General features: G+C 43.5%; 1 protein-coding gene across 1 annotated transcript in view; it reads left to right on the top strand.

Annotated features, from left to right (window-relative positions):
- The window catches only part of LOC141109828 (transmembrane protease serine 3-like), a 58,431-nt gene that overhangs the window by 28,348 nt on the left and 10,288 nt on the right, over positions 1-19,795 (top strand). Inside the window, exons 7-12 of the mRNA XM_073601092.1 lie at positions 347-469; positions 3,345-3,388; positions 4,101-4,266; positions 10,961-11,130; positions 15,737-15,832; positions 16,056-16,198. Coding sequence (XP_073457193.1) covers positions 347-469; positions 3,345-3,388; positions 4,101-4,266; positions 10,961-11,130; positions 15,737-15,832; positions 16,056-16,198 — 742 coding nt within the window. The remainder of the gene's footprint in view (positions 1-346; positions 470-3,344; positions 3,389-4,100; positions 4,267-10,960; positions 11,131-15,736; positions 15,833-16,055; positions 16,199-19,795) is intronic.

The following is a 19,795-nucleotide window of genomic DNA, read 5'->3' as shown; positions in this document are numbered from 1 at the left end:
GATGAAAATAGAAGAAAGAATGTCTAAAAAAGAAAACAAATGCAGCCATCACATCTAAGAATTGGTAAGCTGCAATATAATAAAGGTTTGCTTTTGGGTTTAATACTGCATTAAAGTGAGGGTGTCTGTGACCCAATTGATATCAGTGGCACTGCCTGCAAGGGGGTGCATGGAACCTCCATACGGGTAAACACGCCCCGGCACAGGTGTACAGTATAGCACACCCCATGTGAAGGAGGCCTTATGTTTGCAGTTTGCAAGGGGAGTCCTCTGATTTCCCCTCCTCTATACTTATGGCAGTGATAGTTCTGTTCTGACCGTCTCTCTATTTCTTTCCCCGTGACAGCAACACAGTATTGTCGTCTCCGGTGTCACTGAACGAGACAGATGCCGCCTGCCTGCAGTCATTTGCTGTGGTGAACAAAACTCCCGGATCTCCCAGTAACCTCGAGACGTTCCTGAGCCCTGTGTAGGTGACAATACATGAACACTAGATGGCAGTCTGTACCCACTAGACCAGAATTCTTCTAGCTTTGAATACAATGAGGAAGGGATGGAACACTGTCAGTTTTTATTTGTCTTCTGTCCTTTTTTTTCTCCCTCTTATTGGCCCAAAGACATGACAGGAAGTGAGAGGAAATATCCCCAAGGTGACAGTTAATCCACTAATGGCAGTTGGCACTGGAATGCATCTATTGGGAGATTTCCTCTCTACTCCTGTTCTAGTGGTAACCATTACAGTGGAAATTTGGTTAACGAGTAACGCGGTTAACGAGCGTTTTGAAAGACAAGCAACTTTTTTTTTTAAATCCTGACTCGGTTTGTGAGTGTTGTCTCGCAAAATGAGCAGAATTCAAGCTAATGGGCTGTGCAGTACCGCATTTGGCCAGAGGTACGGGGGCGCTGGTGACACTCGGAATGGTTCGGAGCCACTCGGAGCCGTTCGGAAATACTCAGAACCTTTTGGGAATACTCGGAAACACTCCGTTCCTGAGTATTTCTGAGGGTTTTCGAGTTCAGCCGAGCTGTCCCTGAGTATTTCTGTGTCTCTCCCACCCCCCCACCTCTAGCCACATGCGGTATTGCATTAAATAGAAGTCAATGCGGAACTACAGTAAAACCTTGGTTTGAGAGTAACTTGGTTTGAGAGCGTTTTTCAAGACAAGCAAGATTTTTTAATAAATTTTGACTTGATATGCAAGCGATGTCTTGACATACAAGTAGAGTCATGACACAACTGAGTATAAAAGAGAAGAGAGGAGCCTCTAAGTGTAGCAATCTGGTTACATTTATTGAAGGTACAACATTTAGCAACTTATTGCTACACTTAGAGGCGCCTCTCTTCTCTTTTATACTCTGGAGCTCCTGCTGGATTTTGCTTCTAATCCCCTGTGGAGGCTTCCATTTGTGGATGGACATTTTATGGTTACACAACCTGGTCACATTGCTATAATCTTTATATATGGACTATAAACTGAAGGATTTATGAATAAATGGTTGTGGAACGAATCATTTGAGTTTCCATTATTTCTTATGGGGAAATTCACTTTGATATACAAGTGCTTTGGATTACAAGCAGGTTTCTGGAATGAATTCTGCTTGCAATCCAAGGTTTTACTGTAATTATCTTTGTTTCCATTGACTTCTATGGGGAAACTCGCTTTGATATGCGAGTGCTTTGGATTACAAGCATTCTCCTGGAACGGATTATACTCGTAATCCAAGGTTCCACTGTGTTATTCTTTTTTTTGTTCTGCGCACATTTTTTTTTTCCTCTCTGCAAGGACAGAGAAAGATACAATGTATCTCTCTCATCCATTTACAGAGACAAAAAACACAGGGACGGGCTTCAATTAGAGGCTATCAATGCGATCAGGTGACCCGGAATGGGACGTTTGGTGACACCCCGATCTTTGTGCTGGGAGCGCACGACAAAGGGAGATACGCAAATATGCGGCCCCACTGATAAAAAAAAAAGCCCAGTCCAGTGGGGCCGCATATTTGTGTTATGTTGGCACCAAGGGGTTGATTAGATTCTTTATTACAGTGGAACGTAAGCAATATGATCAGATTTCAGCTTTCAACTGTGGAGTATTTTTAAGGTGCTGCATTCTTTGTTCTCATTGGTTGCTGTGGAAAACTGCATACCCTGGCTCATGGAGTTCTACTGTTAGTTTAAATGTATTTTTATTCGAAAGTTTACAACAGTCAAACCAAAATTTGGCTTGGTATTATATGAAAAAGTAAAACAAGGCAATTCCAACAATGGTGAAAAAAAAAAAAGTGTTGTGAAGTTTGAACATAAGGCCTTGGGCCTTACAGCTTCAGTAAATTCTGACGTGCTTTTTATTAGACCATTTGATTGTTCCTGGCACCAAAGAAGCTTAAAGCGGAGTTCCACCCAGAATTTTTTTTTTTTAATGTAATCCGTTCTTTTACACTATATGAAAACATTTAACATATCGCTGCTCAATTCCAGTTTTTTTTAAAATTACTTACTGTTTATTTTTGCTCTGCAGAGCGCTTCCATCTCTACTGTGGGCACATGTGAAGCCCACTAGCAGTCTCTTCCGGGATATGGTGATGCTGTATGTCCAGCATGCACCTTTTGATCTCTCAATGCTTCCACCCGGTGTCCTGTCAGAAAGCCACTACCCATCAGACTATGCAACCGAAGCCATCTTGGTACACCCGCCACTCGTCCGCAGTAAGCCTAGAGTTAGAAGTTAGCAAGCGGACATCTTTATACACCCACCGGAGTCTTGCTTTTCACAGTTATTTTTAACAGTAAACTCAGCTTGTATTGTGAAATACAGTATATATAAAATGAGTTTACTGTTGAAAATTCTCTGTGAAAAGCAAGACTCTGGTGGGTGTATAAAGATGTCCGCTTGCTGACTTCTAACTCTAGACTTACTGCGGACGAGTGTGGGTGTACCAAGATGGCCGCAACGCAACATCACTTCGGTTGCATATCCTGATGGGTAGCGGCTTAACACTGGGGATGCCTATTGTCTCCTGGGATTGATGACACACATATCCCAGGAGACATTGCAAAGCCAGAAATGATGCGCACGGCCGCGGCCGAGGAGGAGGAAGTAGGAATACTATGAAGAAATACAGCAGTAAGTGTTTAAAAAAAAAAAAGATATGCCAAATTGCAATGAATGCACTCTTTACTGCTGGATGGTGAAAAGTTAAAAATGTGGGTGGAACTCCGCTTTAAAGTCTAGTGTCTGTCTGTCCTTTCTCCCTTCTTCTCCATCACACACATGGGTAGGTCTGGGTGGAAATTAGGCGCAGATTATATATTGAAATCTTGTGTCCTTTGTGTTTTTTTACAGGGAAATGTGCCCTGCTCAGGAGGGGGTGTCACTGCAGTGCACAGGTAAGACATTGATCACTGCCACAGGCAGCTGGGAGCAAACAGTGGAAGTTTTAAATGACTGCAATATAGTTTATGGCCAGAAGATGGTGCCAGATATCCTACAGATATCCTACTCTTTCTGAGAACAGCTACTGCAAGTAAAGGTGAAGAATGCAACACAAAGCTGAACTCCAAGCAGACAATAAGAATAATAAATGACAGTTAAAGCAGAGTTCCACCCTAAAATGGAACTCCCGCTTTTCCGGTTCCTCCTCCCCTCCGGTGTCACATTTGGCACCTTTCGGGGGGGGGGGGGGGGAGAAGATACCTGTATAATCCAGGTATTTGCTCCCACTTCCGGCGATAGGTTGCTGCAGATTCCGCGGCAATCTACGCTATGTCTGGCCCCTCCTCCACCCCCACATACAGACATACAGGTCCCAGAAGACAGCAGGGACCAGTGAGATTGTGCAGCGCGACTCGCGCATGCGCTGTAGGGAACCAGGCTGTGAAGTCACAAGGCTTCACTTCCTGATTCCCTTACTGAAGATCCAGGCGTCTCCACCCGGGAGCTGAGGGACAGATCGGCTTCGGGTGAGGACATCGCAGGCGCCCTGGACAGGTAAGTGTCCTAATATTTAAAGTCAGCAACTGCTGAATGTGTTTTTTTTCATTCAACAAAAAGAATGGATGTTTGAAGCCATTTGCTCTGCTTATTTCACATTTGTCGCAGATTGCGGACGGTCGGCTTCAGAGAGTCAGCGTATCGTTGGAGGGTCTCCGTCAGCCTGGGGACGTTGGCCATGGGTAGCCAGCCTGCGTTGGGATGGACGCCATGTTTGCGGAGGATCCATCATTTCATCGCAGTGGGTGATGAGCGCGGCTCACTGCTTTGTCCTGTGAGTCTTTTTCTAGCAGTTTATTATTATGTGGTCTAGCTGTATGCAATACTAGAGTTGTAAAAATATCCCACAGTAGTATTGCTTTATATACTGGGGCTGCAGAAGACATCAGTACAGGAGGTGTAGGCGTGGATCGTGGCTTTACAATTCTTTCTGGTCTGTCATAGGCATTCTTCCAGTATATACTGTATAATGACGTGTTCTGTTATGTTCTATGAATAAAGCTGGCTTTGTTGCCAAAGGATGCTGATTGTTCAGTTCCAAAATATTTTCCTCCAAGCACCTCCATAGACATATTACATATATTAAATAAGATGGAGCTGTTTTTTTGTGGCAGCTGTTTCCAGAGAGAAACAATGATGGAGAGCAAAATGAAATCGGCTACAAATGACAATGCAGTGCAAACCAGTGTTGCCAACCTACCAGATTGAAATTTACAAAATTTACTGGCACAGCCAAGTTTTTACTGGCATTTCCAAAATTAGTTTTAAGTGCAAATTTCTGTATTTAGGCTACAAACAAGTACAATACGAATTTAGCAATGTGATTTAAATGGGTTGTAAAGGTTCAGTTTAAAAAAACAAAACAAAAAAAAACAAACATGCCATACTTACCTCCACTGTGCAGTTGGTTATGCACAGAGTGGCCCTGATCCTCCTCTTCTGGGGTCCCTCCACAACGCTCCTGGCTTCTCCTCTTCTCGAGTGACCCATCAGAGAAGTGCTCTCCTACGGGACACCCGTGCGGGCGTGCTCCCGTGTCCTGCTGCGTCTGTTGACACAGACAGCAGAACTCGGCCCCGCCCCCTGGCGCCCACGTTATTGGATTTGATTGACAGCAGTGGGAGCCAGTGGCTGTGCTGCTATAAATCTATCCAATCAGGACAGAGCTGGTGTGCTCGTTCCCGGGAATTACGGGCTCAGGTAAGTATAAGGGGGGCTCGGGGGCGCTGCTGCAGTAAAGAAGGTTTTCCACCTTAACGCATAGAATGCATTAAGGTGAAAAATGCTGAGGGTTTACAACCCCTTTAAGATGGATATTAAGGCAAAAACATATTTCTTATAGTAAGTCACAGCCATATTTTTTACTGGCAACCTTTTCCTGTCACTGGCATTTACTGGCAGGAGAAAAGTGCCCATTTTTTACTGGCTGCCAGTAAAACTACTGGCGGTTGGCAACACTGGTGCAAACTATTTAACTAACAGTAATGAATACACTGCTTAGTTTCCTTGAGTTTTGGTTCTGACAATCAGGGTTTTGTTTACAGCAGGAACACGGGAAAAGGAAGTTCTGGCACCTCCAGCACTGAATGTATGTAATGGCGTAGGCTATTGGCAGGGGGCGCTGGGACGTGAGGGACTATGGTTGCTGGCTGCTGGGGAATCTATTGTTCTGGGGGGATCAATTGTTGTGGAGGGTCCATTGTTGCTGTTGTGGTTTATTGTTACCGATGGGGATGGGGGAATCTATTGTTGCTGGGGGGTCAATTGTTGCTAGGAGGGGTCTACTATTGAAGGAGCGGTCTACTGTTGCTGGTTTGCTGGAGAGTCTATTGATGCTGGCTGCTGGGAAATTTATTGTTGTTTGTGGGGGTCTAATGTTGCTCGTGTGGATCTATTATTGCTGGGGGGGGGGGATGTGGTTACCATTGTATGCACCTAGTGGACTTTATTATTTATTATCCTTAGCAGTGGGAGGCCTTCTTTGAATCTTTGTTCATAAGACTTCCATATAGTACTATACTTGTTTCCTCAGCAACCTATCCAAATGTATCCATCTGAAAATATGCCACTAATGATGTTGGGTGTTATACTCTGTAATATATATATATATATATATATATATATATATATATATATATATATATATATATATATATATATATATATATATATATATATAATGGGGACGGAACATATTCAGACTCCCTTAAATTTTTCACTCTTTGTTATATTGCAGCCATTTGCTAAAATCATTTAAGTTCATTTTTTTCCTCATTAATGTACACACAGCACCCCATATTGACAGAAAAACAGAATTGTTGACATTTTTTGCAGATTTATTAAAAAAGAAAAACTGAAATATCACATGGTCCTAAGTATTCAGACCCTTTGCTGTGACACTCATATATTTAACTCAGGTGCTGTCCATTTCTTCTGATCATCCTTGAGATTGTTCTACACCTTCATTTGAGTCTAGCAGCTGTGTTTGATTATACTGATTGATATTATATTTATATTAATTGACAGGAAGAAGATCGAGCCATAATCCACTTTTGTATTTTTGACCTAGGGGTCTATTGTTGCTGGGAGAAATCTTCTGTTCTGGGAGGGGTCTATTGATGCTGGCTGGTGGAAGATTTATTGTTATTTGTGAAGGTCTATTGTTGCTCCAATGGATCTGTTATTGCTGGGAGGGTATTTTGTTGCTGAGGGGGATATATTATTGCTGGGGAGATCTATTGTTGCTAGAGGGTCTAATGATGCTGGTTGCTGGGAGATTTATTGTTGTTTGAGGGAGTCTATTGCTGCTTTGGTGGATCTATTATTGCTAAGAGGGTATTTTGTTGCTGAAGGGGATCTATTATTGCTGGGTGAATCTTTTTTTGCTGGCGAAGTGTTTTGTTGCTGAATAGGGATCTATTGTTGCTGGAGGGGTCTATTGTTGCTGGCTGCGGAGAGATTTATTGTTGCTATTGTTCCTCTGGTGGATCTATTATTGCTGGGAGGGTATTTTGTTGCTGAAGGGGATCCTTTATTGCTGAGTGAATCTATCTGGGGTCTATCGTTGCTGGTGGATTGTTTGGTTGCTGAGGGGGATCTATTGTTGCTGGAGGGGTCTATTGTTGCTGGCTGCAGAGGATATATTTTACTGCCTTATTACCATTAACAAATACCATACAAATTACTTAGTACCATAAAACGATACTTGGTTCCATAGTCTCTAAAAGGGGTGTTACTGGGAGGTGGAACCAAAGAAGGTGCTTGGAGGGGAGTAGGGGGCTGAGACTGGGGTGACTGAGAAGGAAGGAGTAGCTGCAACTATTCTCTGTGGAAAAAAAATCCCTGCTGACGATTTAGTGTAAGTACATTAGTATGGTGCTGCAGTGGTGGCAGTGTGAGTATAGCACTGCCGGGATCACCAGCACTGACTTCCATATTGAAATGGCGTGAAAACATGTGTTAAGAGTCACAAGGGAACCTTTATTTATTTATTTATTTATTTTTTAATTGAAGAAAAAAGAAACATACAAAGAATGATCATGATATGTAACAAAATCACCAGACTAACCAGACAATCTGCAGGTGACACCATACAGGAGAGAAAAAAATCAAATAACAATATCCGCCTACTAATTAAATAGAAGTAAGATACACACTATACATGAGCATTTGAAGAGACAAGTGAGTCAGTTGCACAAAAAAATTGGCACAATACAATACAGTAGGGTAACTACCATTGCACCACGTTCTTGGACTAGGAAAATCATCCGTGGTACAAAGCATATCCCACCTGGTGGACTTGAAGTTAGAAGGGCAAACTGCAGTCAGGAACAGATTGTAACCAGCGATCCCCGTTCTAATCATATGTATTAGGGCACATATTAGCGTAAAATAAAAGTGTTGTTAACAGGGGCGTTGCTAGGTCTGCAAAAGATCTGGGGCTAGAGCCCATAGCAGCGGTCACCAAGCTTTTTGCATGTCCGTGGGGAGGGGGGAGACTAGTGGTAAGCAATTTTTCACGGGCGATGGCTGGTGTTGGCGCTTCAATCATCATGGCATAATGGTTGATATGGTGTCAGGGTGATTGAAGTGCATTATTTCTATTGTTACATTCTAATATATAATGAAATGGTTCAACTCACCATACTGCAGAATCAGACATTGAAGCAAGGGGGTCTGGCTGCAAAGTGGAGCTCCACGATGACAGGAAGCATGTGGCCTCCACTCCACCATGCTGTGAGGGCGGAAGAGCGCTGATGTGTGGCGGGCAGTGAGAGATGATGTCATCTTTTTGCTGCTCGCCACACCTCTCTCCCAAATTGAAGAGGCCCGGCTGTGAAGAGCGCTGATGTGGAGCGGGCGGAGAGAGATGTCATCTCTGCTCGTCCGCCTGCTCGCTTCTCTCCCCTCCTCCGCCTCTCTCATGCAGCCAGCCCGCTTGCCGCAGCAGCTGCAACCCGCTGGTTAGGCAGGGACCCTGCGGCAAGAGACTCGGGGCTATGGGCCCCAGGTTTGGGGCTATAGCCCCAATAGCCACCCCCTAGCAACGCCCCTGGTTATTAATATCAGTGATCCAAGTTGCCAATGCAGTCACAAGGGAACTTTACAAATATTTTTCCTCATACTGTACAGATCCGGGTGCTGATCAAGACATTTGAGTAGGAACTTAGGAACGGAAAACATTGTCTACTGGGTCCCTGAAGGCCATACAGTCACTTAAGCCTCGTACACACGATCAGATTTTTGGCAGGGAATTGTGTGATGACAGACTGTTGGCCTAAAATCCAACCATTAGTACGCTCCATCAGACAATTGTTGTCCAACTTTCCGCCAACAAATGTTGGACAGCAGGCTAGTAAATTTTCGGCGAAAAACAGTCTGTTGTCAGATTTTCCTATCATCAGTACACAAGTCCGTCACACAAAAGTTAAAAGTACAAACACGCATGCTGGGAATCAGTGCTCACCAAACACGACATTAGCAGAAGGAGCCCAAAGGGTGGCGCTTAAGAGCTGAAATTCCTCGTAGTGCGTCACTACGTTCGTGTTTGTTGGCCGACAATCGTGTGCCATTTGTATGCAAGACAAGTTCCTGGCACACGCCCTTTGGACAAAAGTCTAACGCTCGGTTGGCCGACAATCTGATCGTGTGTACGAGGCTTTACATAGGGACACATCCAGCCGTCAGGCCTCGGGTTAAAGGTTAAGCCTTTGATAAACTATGCTAATTAATTCATTATTTTCACAAAAAAAAGACACCTAAAGCCAATTGTAAAGTTTTTTTTTTTAAGTTTGTGATGCAATCATACTGCCTAAAACGTGAAGTAGGTATCAGCATTTTTTTCTAATGCATTACTGCTACAGCCCGTGCTAAACTCTCCAGTGGTGGTGGCACGATGTACTGTATATCCGCATTACTTCTCTCACACAGAGCACAGTGGTCCGCACTCCTAGTGATCTGACACACCCTCCTGCACAATCATAGATACTGCACTCCAATCAAAAAATTCTCACTTGAGCACTGCTGTTGATTGGTGCACCCTGTGGGAGGCCTATTGGACCATCGGAGATCCGGCAATGGGGAATTTAGCATTGCAGCACTAGCACATTACAAAAATAATGCTGACACATGCTTACAAGTTGCATTAAAATGCAAAAAAAACCCCTAAAAAAAACGATTTAACCACTTGAGCTCCAGAAGGTTCACCCCCCTTCCCAACCAGGCCATTTTTTTGTGATACGGCACTGTGTTACTTTAACTGACAATTGCGCGGTCGTGCGATGTCCTTTTTTTCCTCACAAATAGAGCTTTCTTTTGGTCTGCAGTCTTTATTTTTTTATGCTAGAAACAAAAAACGACACACAATTTTGAAAACATTTTTTTTTTTAACTTTCTGCTCTAAAACACATTTAAAATAAAAAAACGCAAAAGTTATAGTGTCTACAAACTATGGGATATTTCTATTTATTTATTTATTTTTTTACTAGTAATGGTGGCAATCAGCGACTTATAGCAGGACTGTGATACTGCGGCAGAAAAATCGGACACCTAACGTACACTTTTTTTGGGGACCGGTGACACTAATACAGTGATCGGTGCTAAAAATCTGCACTGTCACTGTACTAATAACACTGGCAGGGAAGGGGTTCACTTCAGGGGCGATCAAAGGGTTAAATGTGTGCCTAGGGCAGTGTTGCCAGCCTACCAGATTGAAATTTACTGGCACGATACCCAAAATTTACTGGCACAGCCACGTTTTTCCTGGCATTTTACAAAGTTACATTTTTAAGTGCAAATTTCAGTATTTAGGCTACAAACAAATACATTAGGAAAATAGCACGGTGATTTAAGGTAGATATTATGGTAAAAAACATATTTTTATTTTTGATAAAATAAGGTCGGATTATTTAGTCCATTCATTTTTGTCACCAGTGTCCAACTGGAGAGATTTCCCCTTCACTTCTGTTCAATAACCACAACAGAAAGTAAGGGGAAATCCCTAGGATCACCAGAATTTATGTCCCCAATTCTAAAGACCTCCTGTCACCATCACCCTCTGCCACCATCAACCCCATCATCACCTGTCACCATCATCTGCCACCATCACCCCCTGCCACCATCACCTGCCACAACCATCACCCGCTGAAACCATCACCCCCTGCCACCATCACCTACCACAACCATCACCCACTGCCACCATCACCTACCACAACCATCACCCACTGCCACCATCACCTACCACAACCATCACCCCCTGCCACCATCACCTACCACAACCATCACCCACTGCCACCATCACCTACCACAACCATCACCCACTGCCACCATCACCTACCACAACCATCACCCCCTGCCACAACCATCACCTGCCACCATCAACCCCTGCCACCATCACCTGCTGCCAATCACCCATATATTTATGTTTTGAGTTCTCTCCATTCTGAGTCTGACTGTTTTCCATATCGCAGGTCTAACTTCCTTACCGTGGGTCGATGGAAGGTTCACGTCGGCTCTACATCTCTCATCCCATCAACATCTGTCTCCATCCGCAGCATCTACTACAATGGATTCTACAACCCCGAAACCAATGACTTTGATGTTGCTCTGATCAAAACCAGCCAGCCTATGGTCTTCTCTGGTATGTCCGTCCTATTGTATGATACGCTAATGTATCTGGAAGGAGTAGGAGAATTGAAAACATGCTACACTTTGCTTAGCATTGTACTCAACGCTGTATTACTGATCTTTATTCAGCTGTGTGCAATGTCCCATAGACAACAATGCATCTCATCTCAAATCAGTAAAAAACGCAGCATTTTTTACTCCCGTGTACAAGAGGCCTATGGGTGCTTCTGCGAGATTTGTTCTTTCTTTAAGGCCGGGTTCACATACAGCAGGGATCTGCAATTAGCGGACCTCCAGCTGTTGCAAAACTACAAGTCCCATCATGCCTCTGCCTCTGGGTGTCATGCTTGTGGCTGTCAGAGTCTTGCAATGCCTCATGGGATTTGTAGTTCTGCAACAGCTGGAGGTCCACTAATTGCATATCCCTGACATACAGTATGTGCGGAGTCCGGTGCGCGTCTGTTCACTGGTTCAGGTGTGATTAAGGTCAGAATTTCGCACCTGAACCGGATCCAAAGATGCACAGGACCCTTCTGCAATCTGCTCCGCGGCCGTCCCGGACATGTGTGAACTGGCTCCATTGAGAGTCAGTTTAAATTGGCTAAATATCTTCTTGGTGCATCAAAACAGGTGTGCAACGCCTTACCGTTATTTTCCTTTAAGAAGCAGCTACAGCATTAGTAGAAGAGCCTGTTCCTTACCAGACTGCTGTAGAGAAGGACCTTTGCTCCCTGTATGGGTGCAGTGGTCTCTCTGCAGAGCTCTCCAACAAGCCCTCTGCTGAGTAAAGCCTCGTACACACGATCAGATTTTCCGATGGGAAATGTGTGATGACAGGCTGTTGGCGGAAAATCTGACCGTTTGTACGCTCCATCGGACAATTGTTGTCGGATTTTCCGAGGAGAAAAGTTGGATGGCAGGTTTTAAATTTTTTTCACGAACAAATGTGTGTTGTCAGACTTTCCGATCATGTGTGCACAAGTCCGTCGGACAAAAGTCCAAAGTACAAACACGCATGCTCGGAAGCAAGGAGGAGCCAGAAGCGGTCGGTCTTGTAAACTAGCGTTCGTAATGGAGAATTAACATTCGTGACGTGGCAAATTATGAAATCTCCAAATGCAGCGCACAATTCTCTTCTTCTATAATGGGATAATAATGAAGCTGCTTTGCTGGTGATACTGATGGAGTTATTGCAAACAAATTTTCAAAGGCTTTTATTTTCTAGTATATCAAAAATAATATTATTATGCTTGTTATTTATTTATTTAATTTTTTTTTGGTGCAAGTTACCACAACACCATTATCCCGTAGTTTTTAAGATCAAAGATACAACTATGTTGGTGTCCCTTGTTAATTTTACATTGTATTTTTTTAAACTGTCTACTCCCAAACTGTCATTTGAAGGAAAACTCATAGCCGAGTATTATTCTCCACAATTTTTTTATTGTGCATTAAAAAAAGAAAACAAATAAAATTAGACATGCTATCTGCCAATAGAACTTAACCAAAAAGTGCATTCTATGCATCCAAAAATATAGAAAATATAACAAATCAAATCATTATTCAACCAAAAAATAAAATAAAAGCCTCATGCATGTGTCCTGCTTCTTAATATAGGGGGTCACCAATGCCAAGAGTTGGTGAAGGCAGGGGTCCGTCATCCGGAGATAATTCCAAAAAACATCCGAATTATTCTCCTGGAGCTCCCGCAGCAAAGGCATATGACATAATTGGTCACGATTAATAAAGCAACCAATTTTTGGTCCAAGAACTCCTCCTGTTCCTGAACTTGGGTCAAAGCAATAACTCCAAGACCAATAATAAATAACATGTTATCTCCTCCAATTCTACAAGATGTCTGCTTGATGAACGGTCATTCTGAAACTAACTGAAAAGCGCGAAATGAAAAGAGCGAATCAACACTCACCAAACTTCTACTAACATGAAATTAGCAGAAGGAGCCCAAAGGGTCACGCTAAAGAGCTGAAAAACCACATAGTACGTCACTACGTTCATGTTTGTTGGCTGACAATTGTGTGCCGTTTGTATGCAAGACAAGTTTGGGGCCAACTCCCTTCGGACAAAAGTCTGAGGTCTTGTCTGTGGAAAATCCGATCGTGTGTACGAGGCTTAATACTTACTTACTTGATAATTTAATGATAATTAAGGGATATCTCCCTAAAGGGGACACAGACAGCAGAAAAGCCTGACAAGGTTTATAACCCTTTACTACCATATACGCTATATTAACAAAAGTATTGGGAGGCCTGTCTTTACATGCATAAGAACTTTAATGGCATCCCAGTCTTAGTTGGTAGGGTTCAATATTGAGTTAGCCCACCCTTTGCAGCTATAACAGCTTCAACTCTTCTGGGAAGGCTGTCCACAAGGTTTAGGAGTGTGTCTATGGGAATGTTTGACCATTCTTCCAGAAGCACATTTGTGAGGTCAGGCACTGATGTTGGACAAGAAGGCCTGGCTCAAAGTCTCCGCTTTAATTCATCCCAAAGGTGTTCTACCGGGTTGAGGTCAGAACTATGTGCAGGCAAGTCAAGTTCCTCCACCCCGAACCCGCTCATCCATGTCTTTATGGACCTTGCTTTGGTTTGGAAGGTGGCAAAGCACTGCTTATTTCCACCATCCAATCATGTTAAAAAAATAAATAAAAATGCCTTTTTTTGCACATTGCGCCTGATTGGGTATTTTTCACAAAGTCAAGATAGATAAATAGATACACTATATTACCAAAAGTATTGTGACGCCTGCCTTTACACACACATGAACTTTAATGGCATCCCAGTCTTAGTCCATATGGCTCAATATTGAGTCCCCCCCCTTTGCAGCTATAACAGCTTCAACTCTTCTGGGAAGGCCGTCCACAAGGTTTAGGAGTGTGTCTATGGGAATGATTGAACATTCTTCCAGAACTGCATTTGTGAGGTCAGGCACTGACATTTTACGAGAAGGCTTGGCTCGCAGTCTCCACTCTAATTCATCTCAAACATGTTCTATCAGGTGAGGCTAGGACTCTGTGCAGGCCAGTCAAGTTCCTCCACCCCAAACTCGCTCATCCATGTCTTTATGGACCTCGCTTTGTGCACTGGTACACAGTCACGTTGGAACAGGAAGGGGCCATCCCCAAACTGTTCCCACAAAGCTGGGAGCATGAAATTGGCCAAAATGTCTTGGTATGCTGACGCTTTAAGATTTCCCTTCACTGGAACTAAGGGGCCAAGCCCAACCCCTGAAAAACAACCCCACATCATAAACCCCCCTCCACCAAATGATTTGGACCTGTGCACAAAGCAATGGATGAGCGAGTTTGGGATGGAGGAACTTGAGACTGGCCTGCACAGAGTCCTGATCTCAACCCAACAGAACACCTTTGGGATGAATTAGAGCAGAGACTGTAAGCCAGGCCTTCTCATTTAACATCAGTGCTTGACCTCACAAATGTACTTGTGGAAGAATGGTCAAACATTCCCATAGACACACTCCTAAACCTTGTAGACAGCCTTCCCAGAAGAGTTGAAGCTGTTATAGCTGCAAAGGGTGGGCCAACTCAATATTGAACCCTACGAACTAAGACTGGGATGCCATTAAAGTCAGTGTTGCCAACCGTCAGTACTTTTACTGGCAGCCAGCAAAAAAAACAGGCACTTTTCTCCTGCCAGTAATTGCCAGTAAGAGGAAAAGTTTGCCAGTAAAAAATATGGCTGTGACGCTTGGCTCAGAACTGGGCATGCGCAACTCAGGTCCAGAGCCAGCCGAGACCATCAAAGTGTCTGCTACAGTGTGTTCAGGCGGTACCTGTGGGGGGCTGGTCTGGCGAAGGCGGTGCCTGAGCGTTTTGTGTGATGTCATGGTGCAAGGGAGCCGAGCCAAGCGGCCAGAGCCTTGTGTGTGGGTCTGCGGGACAGGAGCAAGGCAAGCCGGGAGAGGGACTGTCAGTGCTGTTTGGACTGGAGGGGACTGAAGGGACCACCTGGCATGGAGAGAGACTATCACTGTGACTCAGGAGGGGACGTGTTGTGTTGGTGATCTGTGCTGCTGCACACTGCTGTTAGTGTCACTAAGAGTCAATTTCATGTGTGTGCCGCCCATTCTAATTTCCTGTCCCTGAGCCACTTACTTACTATATTGAAAATAAAATAAGAAATATGCTTTTTGCCTGAATAAGCTACCTTAAATCACATTGCTAATTGCATATTATACTTGTTTGTAGTCCAAATACTGAAATTTGCAGTTAAAACTATAATTTTGTAACTTTTGGAAATGCCAGTAAAAACGTGCCTGTGCCAGTAAATTTTGGGTGTCATGTCAGTAAATTTCAATCTGTTAGGTTGGCAACACTGATTAAAGTTCATGTGCGTGTAAAGGCAGGCGTCTCAATACTTTTGGCAATATAGTGTACGTACAAAACTAAAACTTTTTCCTCCTCTGCACACTTCCTTTGTTTATTCAAAAAGTCTATTTAGCCCTCCCAGTTATTTTTTTGGGACTACAAAATAGTGCCTATGCTTCAGTGATAATGACAGTGATAAGAGATTCATCTTTGTTCTTTCGCTTTGACATGTTGTCTCATGCCCTGATTCCTCTTTCCATCACTTTTCTTGCAGAGACCCTTCGTCCGGTGTGTCTGCCCAGAACTCATCAGGAATTTCAGGCCACAGGAAACTGCTGGATCAGTGGCTGGGGACACGTGAGCGAGGGTGGTGAGGAGCCAGAGGGGCTCAATGTGTGCGGCTGGGCTCTTGTGTATGGCTAGCTGTCTGCTGTAATATATTGGTGCATACTGTTTGATTGTCTGCCATCAGTGATAACATATAGGCCCCAAACAATATCATCCTCCATAACAGCCATTACACCGAGCCTTGGATAATTGGCAAGAGGAGGTCAAGGGTGGTTTATAGTTTCTTTCTGTCCCGTCATACCCAGGTCAGCTGTCTCCAGTCCTACGGGAGGCCAAGGTCCACCTGATCAGCAACAGCATCTGCAATCAGACGTCTCACTATCCTGGAATGATCAGCGAGAGAATGTTATGTGCCGGCTATCTGGATGGAAAAGTGGATTCTTGTCAGGTATACTTTTGTGCAAATAAGAATGTGCTCAATCCTAATCTCAGTGCAATATATCCACATGAATGTGTCACTCTTATAAACATTTATCAATCAATCCCAGTCAACATATATCATCACACTATGTTCACATGGATATATGACACATACAGTATCTCACAAAAGTGAGTACACCCCTCACATTTTTGTAAATATTTTATTATATCTTTTCATGTGACAACACTGAAGAAATGACACTTTGCTACAATGTAAAGTAGTGAGTGTACAGCTTGTATAACAGTGTAAATTTGCTGTCCCCTCAAAATAATTTAACACACAGCCATTAATGTCTGAACCGCTGGCAACAAAAGTGAGTACACCCCTAAGTGAAAAAGTCCAAATTGGGCCCCAAGTGTCAATATTTTGTGTGGCAACCATTATCTTCCAGCACTACCTTAACCTTCTTGGGCATGGAGTTCACCAGAGCTTCACAGGTTGCCACTGGAGTCCTCTTCCACTCCTCCATGATGACATCACAGAGCTGGTGGATGTTAGAGACCTTGCGCTCCTCCACCTTCCATTTGAGGATGTCCCACAGATGCTCAGTAGGGTTTAGGTCTGGAGACATGCTTGGCCAGTCCATCACCTTTACTCTCAGCGTCTTTAGCAAGGCAGTGGTCGTCTTTGAGGTGTGTTTGGGGTCGTTATCCTGTTGGCCCAGTCTCCGAAGGGAGGGGATCATGCTCTGCTCAGTATGTCACAGTACATGTTGGCATTCATGGTTCCCTCAATGAACTGTAGCTCCCCAGTGCCGGCAGCACTCATGCAGCCCCAGACCATGACACTCCCACCACCATGCTTGACTGTAGGCAAGACACGCTTGTCTTTATACTCCTCACCTGGTTGCTGCCACACAAGCTTGACACCATCTGAACCCATTAAGTTTATCTTGGTCTCATCAGACCACAGGACATGGTACCAGTAATCCATGTCCTTAGTCTGCTTGTCTTCAGCAAACTGTTTGCAGACAGGCTTTCTTGTGCATCATCTTTAGAAGAGGTTTCCTTCTGGGACGACAGCCATGCAGACTAATTTGATTCAGTGTGCGGCATATGGTCTGAGCACTGACAGGCTGACCCCCCCACCCCTTCAACCTCTGCAGCAATGCTGGCAGCACTCATACGTCTATTTCCCAAAGACAACCTCTGGATATGATGCTGAGCACGTGCACTCAACTTCTTCGGTTGAACATGGCGAGGCCTGTTCTGAGTGGAATCTGTCCTGTTAAACCACTGTATGGTCTTGGCCACCATGCTGCAGCTCAGTTTCAGGGTCTTGTCAATCCTCTTATAGCCTAGGCCATCTTTATGTAGAGTAACAATCCTTTTTTTCAGATCCTCAGAGAGTTCTTTGCCATGAGGTGCCATATTGAACTTCCAGTGACCAGTATGAGAGAGTGAGAGCGAGAACACCAAATATAACACTCCTGCTCCCAATTCACACCTGAGACCTTGTAACACTAACGAGTCACATGACACCAGAGGGGAAAATGGCTAACTGGGCACAATTTGGACATTTTCACTTAGGGGTGTACAATCTTTTGTTGCCAGCGGTTTAGACATTAGTGGCTGTGTGTTGCATTATTTTGAGGGGACAGCAAATTTACACTGTTATACAAGCTGTACACTCACTACTTTACATTGTAGCAAAGTGTCATTTCTTCAGTGTTGTCACATGAAAAGATATAATAAAATATTTACAAAAATGTGAGGGGTGTACTCACTTTTGTGAGATACTGTATACATTGTATAATTGAATTTCACACTGATTCACTATATTGAGACTTTTTAAATACATGTTAATTGCATGGACATTTTTATTATATGTTGCACAGATTATTTATATTCATAATATGAAAAACACGTATGCACATGATATACACTCACTGGCCACTTTATTAGGTACACCTGTTCAATTGCTTGGTAACACAAGTTGTTAATCAGCTAATCACTTGGCAGAAACTCAATGCATTTATGCAGCTAGACATGGTGAAGACAACTTGAAGAAGTTCAAACCGAGCATCAGAATGGGGAAGAAAGGGGATTTAAGTGACTTTGAACATGGCATGGTTGTTGGTGCCAGACGGGCTGGTCTAAGTATTTCAAAAACTGCTGATCTACTGGGATTTTCACACACAACCATCTCTAGAGTTTACAGAGAATGGTCCGAAAAAGAGAAAGTTTCCAGTGAGTGGCAGTTGTGTAGACAAAAATGCCTAGTTAATGTCAGAGGACAATGGGCAGACTGGTTCAAGATGATAAAAACGCAACATGGCCTACCTGAGTATTGTTGCTGACCATGTCCATCCCTTTATGTCTACTCCAAGTGATACCCATATCTTCTGATGGCTCCTTCCAGCAGGATAATGCACCATGTCACAAAGATCAAATCATCTCACCACTGGTTTCTTGAACATGATAATGAGGTCACTGTACTCCAACGGCCTCCACAGCCATCAGATCTCAATCCAATAGAGCACTTTTGGGATGTGGTGTAAAGGAAGATTAGCATCTTGAATGTGCAGCCGACAAATCTGCAGCAACTGCGTGATGCTATCATGTCACTATGGACCAAAATCTCTAAAGGAATGTTTCCAACACATTGTTGAATCTATGCCATGAAGAAATAAAGAAGTTCTGAAGGCAAAAGGGGGTCCAACCCTCTACTAGCAAGGCGTACCTAATAAAGTGGCTGATGAGTGTATGTTTACTGGGATTGACTGATGTATGTTTATAGGAATGTGCGGAATGTGCTTCAATGCTTTACAGTTTGCTTGAAATAAAAAGTTGAAATCTGCTCCATCTTTATGAATAACCGTGTATATCTGCATCTGGTTGGCATGGAGACACCATGGAACATAAGCAGGGCAGGGGTTGAGATAGTCACCCAAAGGCCTCTGTTGAGACCAGTTTTTGTGCCCCATTCAACTACTGCTCAAGTACAAGCAACTATTCAGCGTATATAGGTAGGTTCATGGATAAGCAGGTAGCTAGATGGATGCTGATGAAGACTGAACTGTTCAATACCATGACCTCTCTCACCGCTTATATGTTAGACATTGAGCATCTTGTTGGTTTCCAGTCCAAATGGGGTCACCAGAAATTTGAGAACCTTTTTGTATATCTCAGCGGTGGTCAGGTAGGCAGTGAAGTTAGTGCTCACTGTCCAACACCACTTGGATATAACAAACCAGAAGAAAAGCTGGGGCATTATAAAGAATGTCCCTACATTGCCCCTGTACTATACAACAGTGCCCAGGTCTATGTGACAGAGGTAGGGGTCCCCAGATCTTTCCATCCTACATCTGCTCCATTTTTTTAATAACCCTGTATTCATTTTAGCATGTGTGTGCAGCATTTCTACCTCCTCACGAATTACATCTACATAATGGGAACTTTTTGTTTCTGAGCTTCATATGTCATTCATGATCAAAGATGAATGAATAATAGAAAATGCCTTCACCAGCAACTCAGGGATGTCGAATCTATTATCTATTCTGGTGTGTAAATATTCACGATGCCTAGTGTAATATTAAGTCAGTTAAAATGAGAACCAAAGGAT

The sequence above is a fragment of the Aquarana catesbeiana genome, linkage group LG10, assembly GCF_042186555.1.
Source record: "Aquarana catesbeiana isolate 2022-GZ linkage group LG10, ASM4218655v1, whole genome shotgun sequence".
NCBI classification, from domain to species: Eukaryota; Metazoa; Chordata; class Amphibia; order Anura; family Ranidae; genus Aquarana; species Aquarana catesbeiana.
This window is presented reverse-complemented; position numbering and strand designations above follow the sequence as displayed.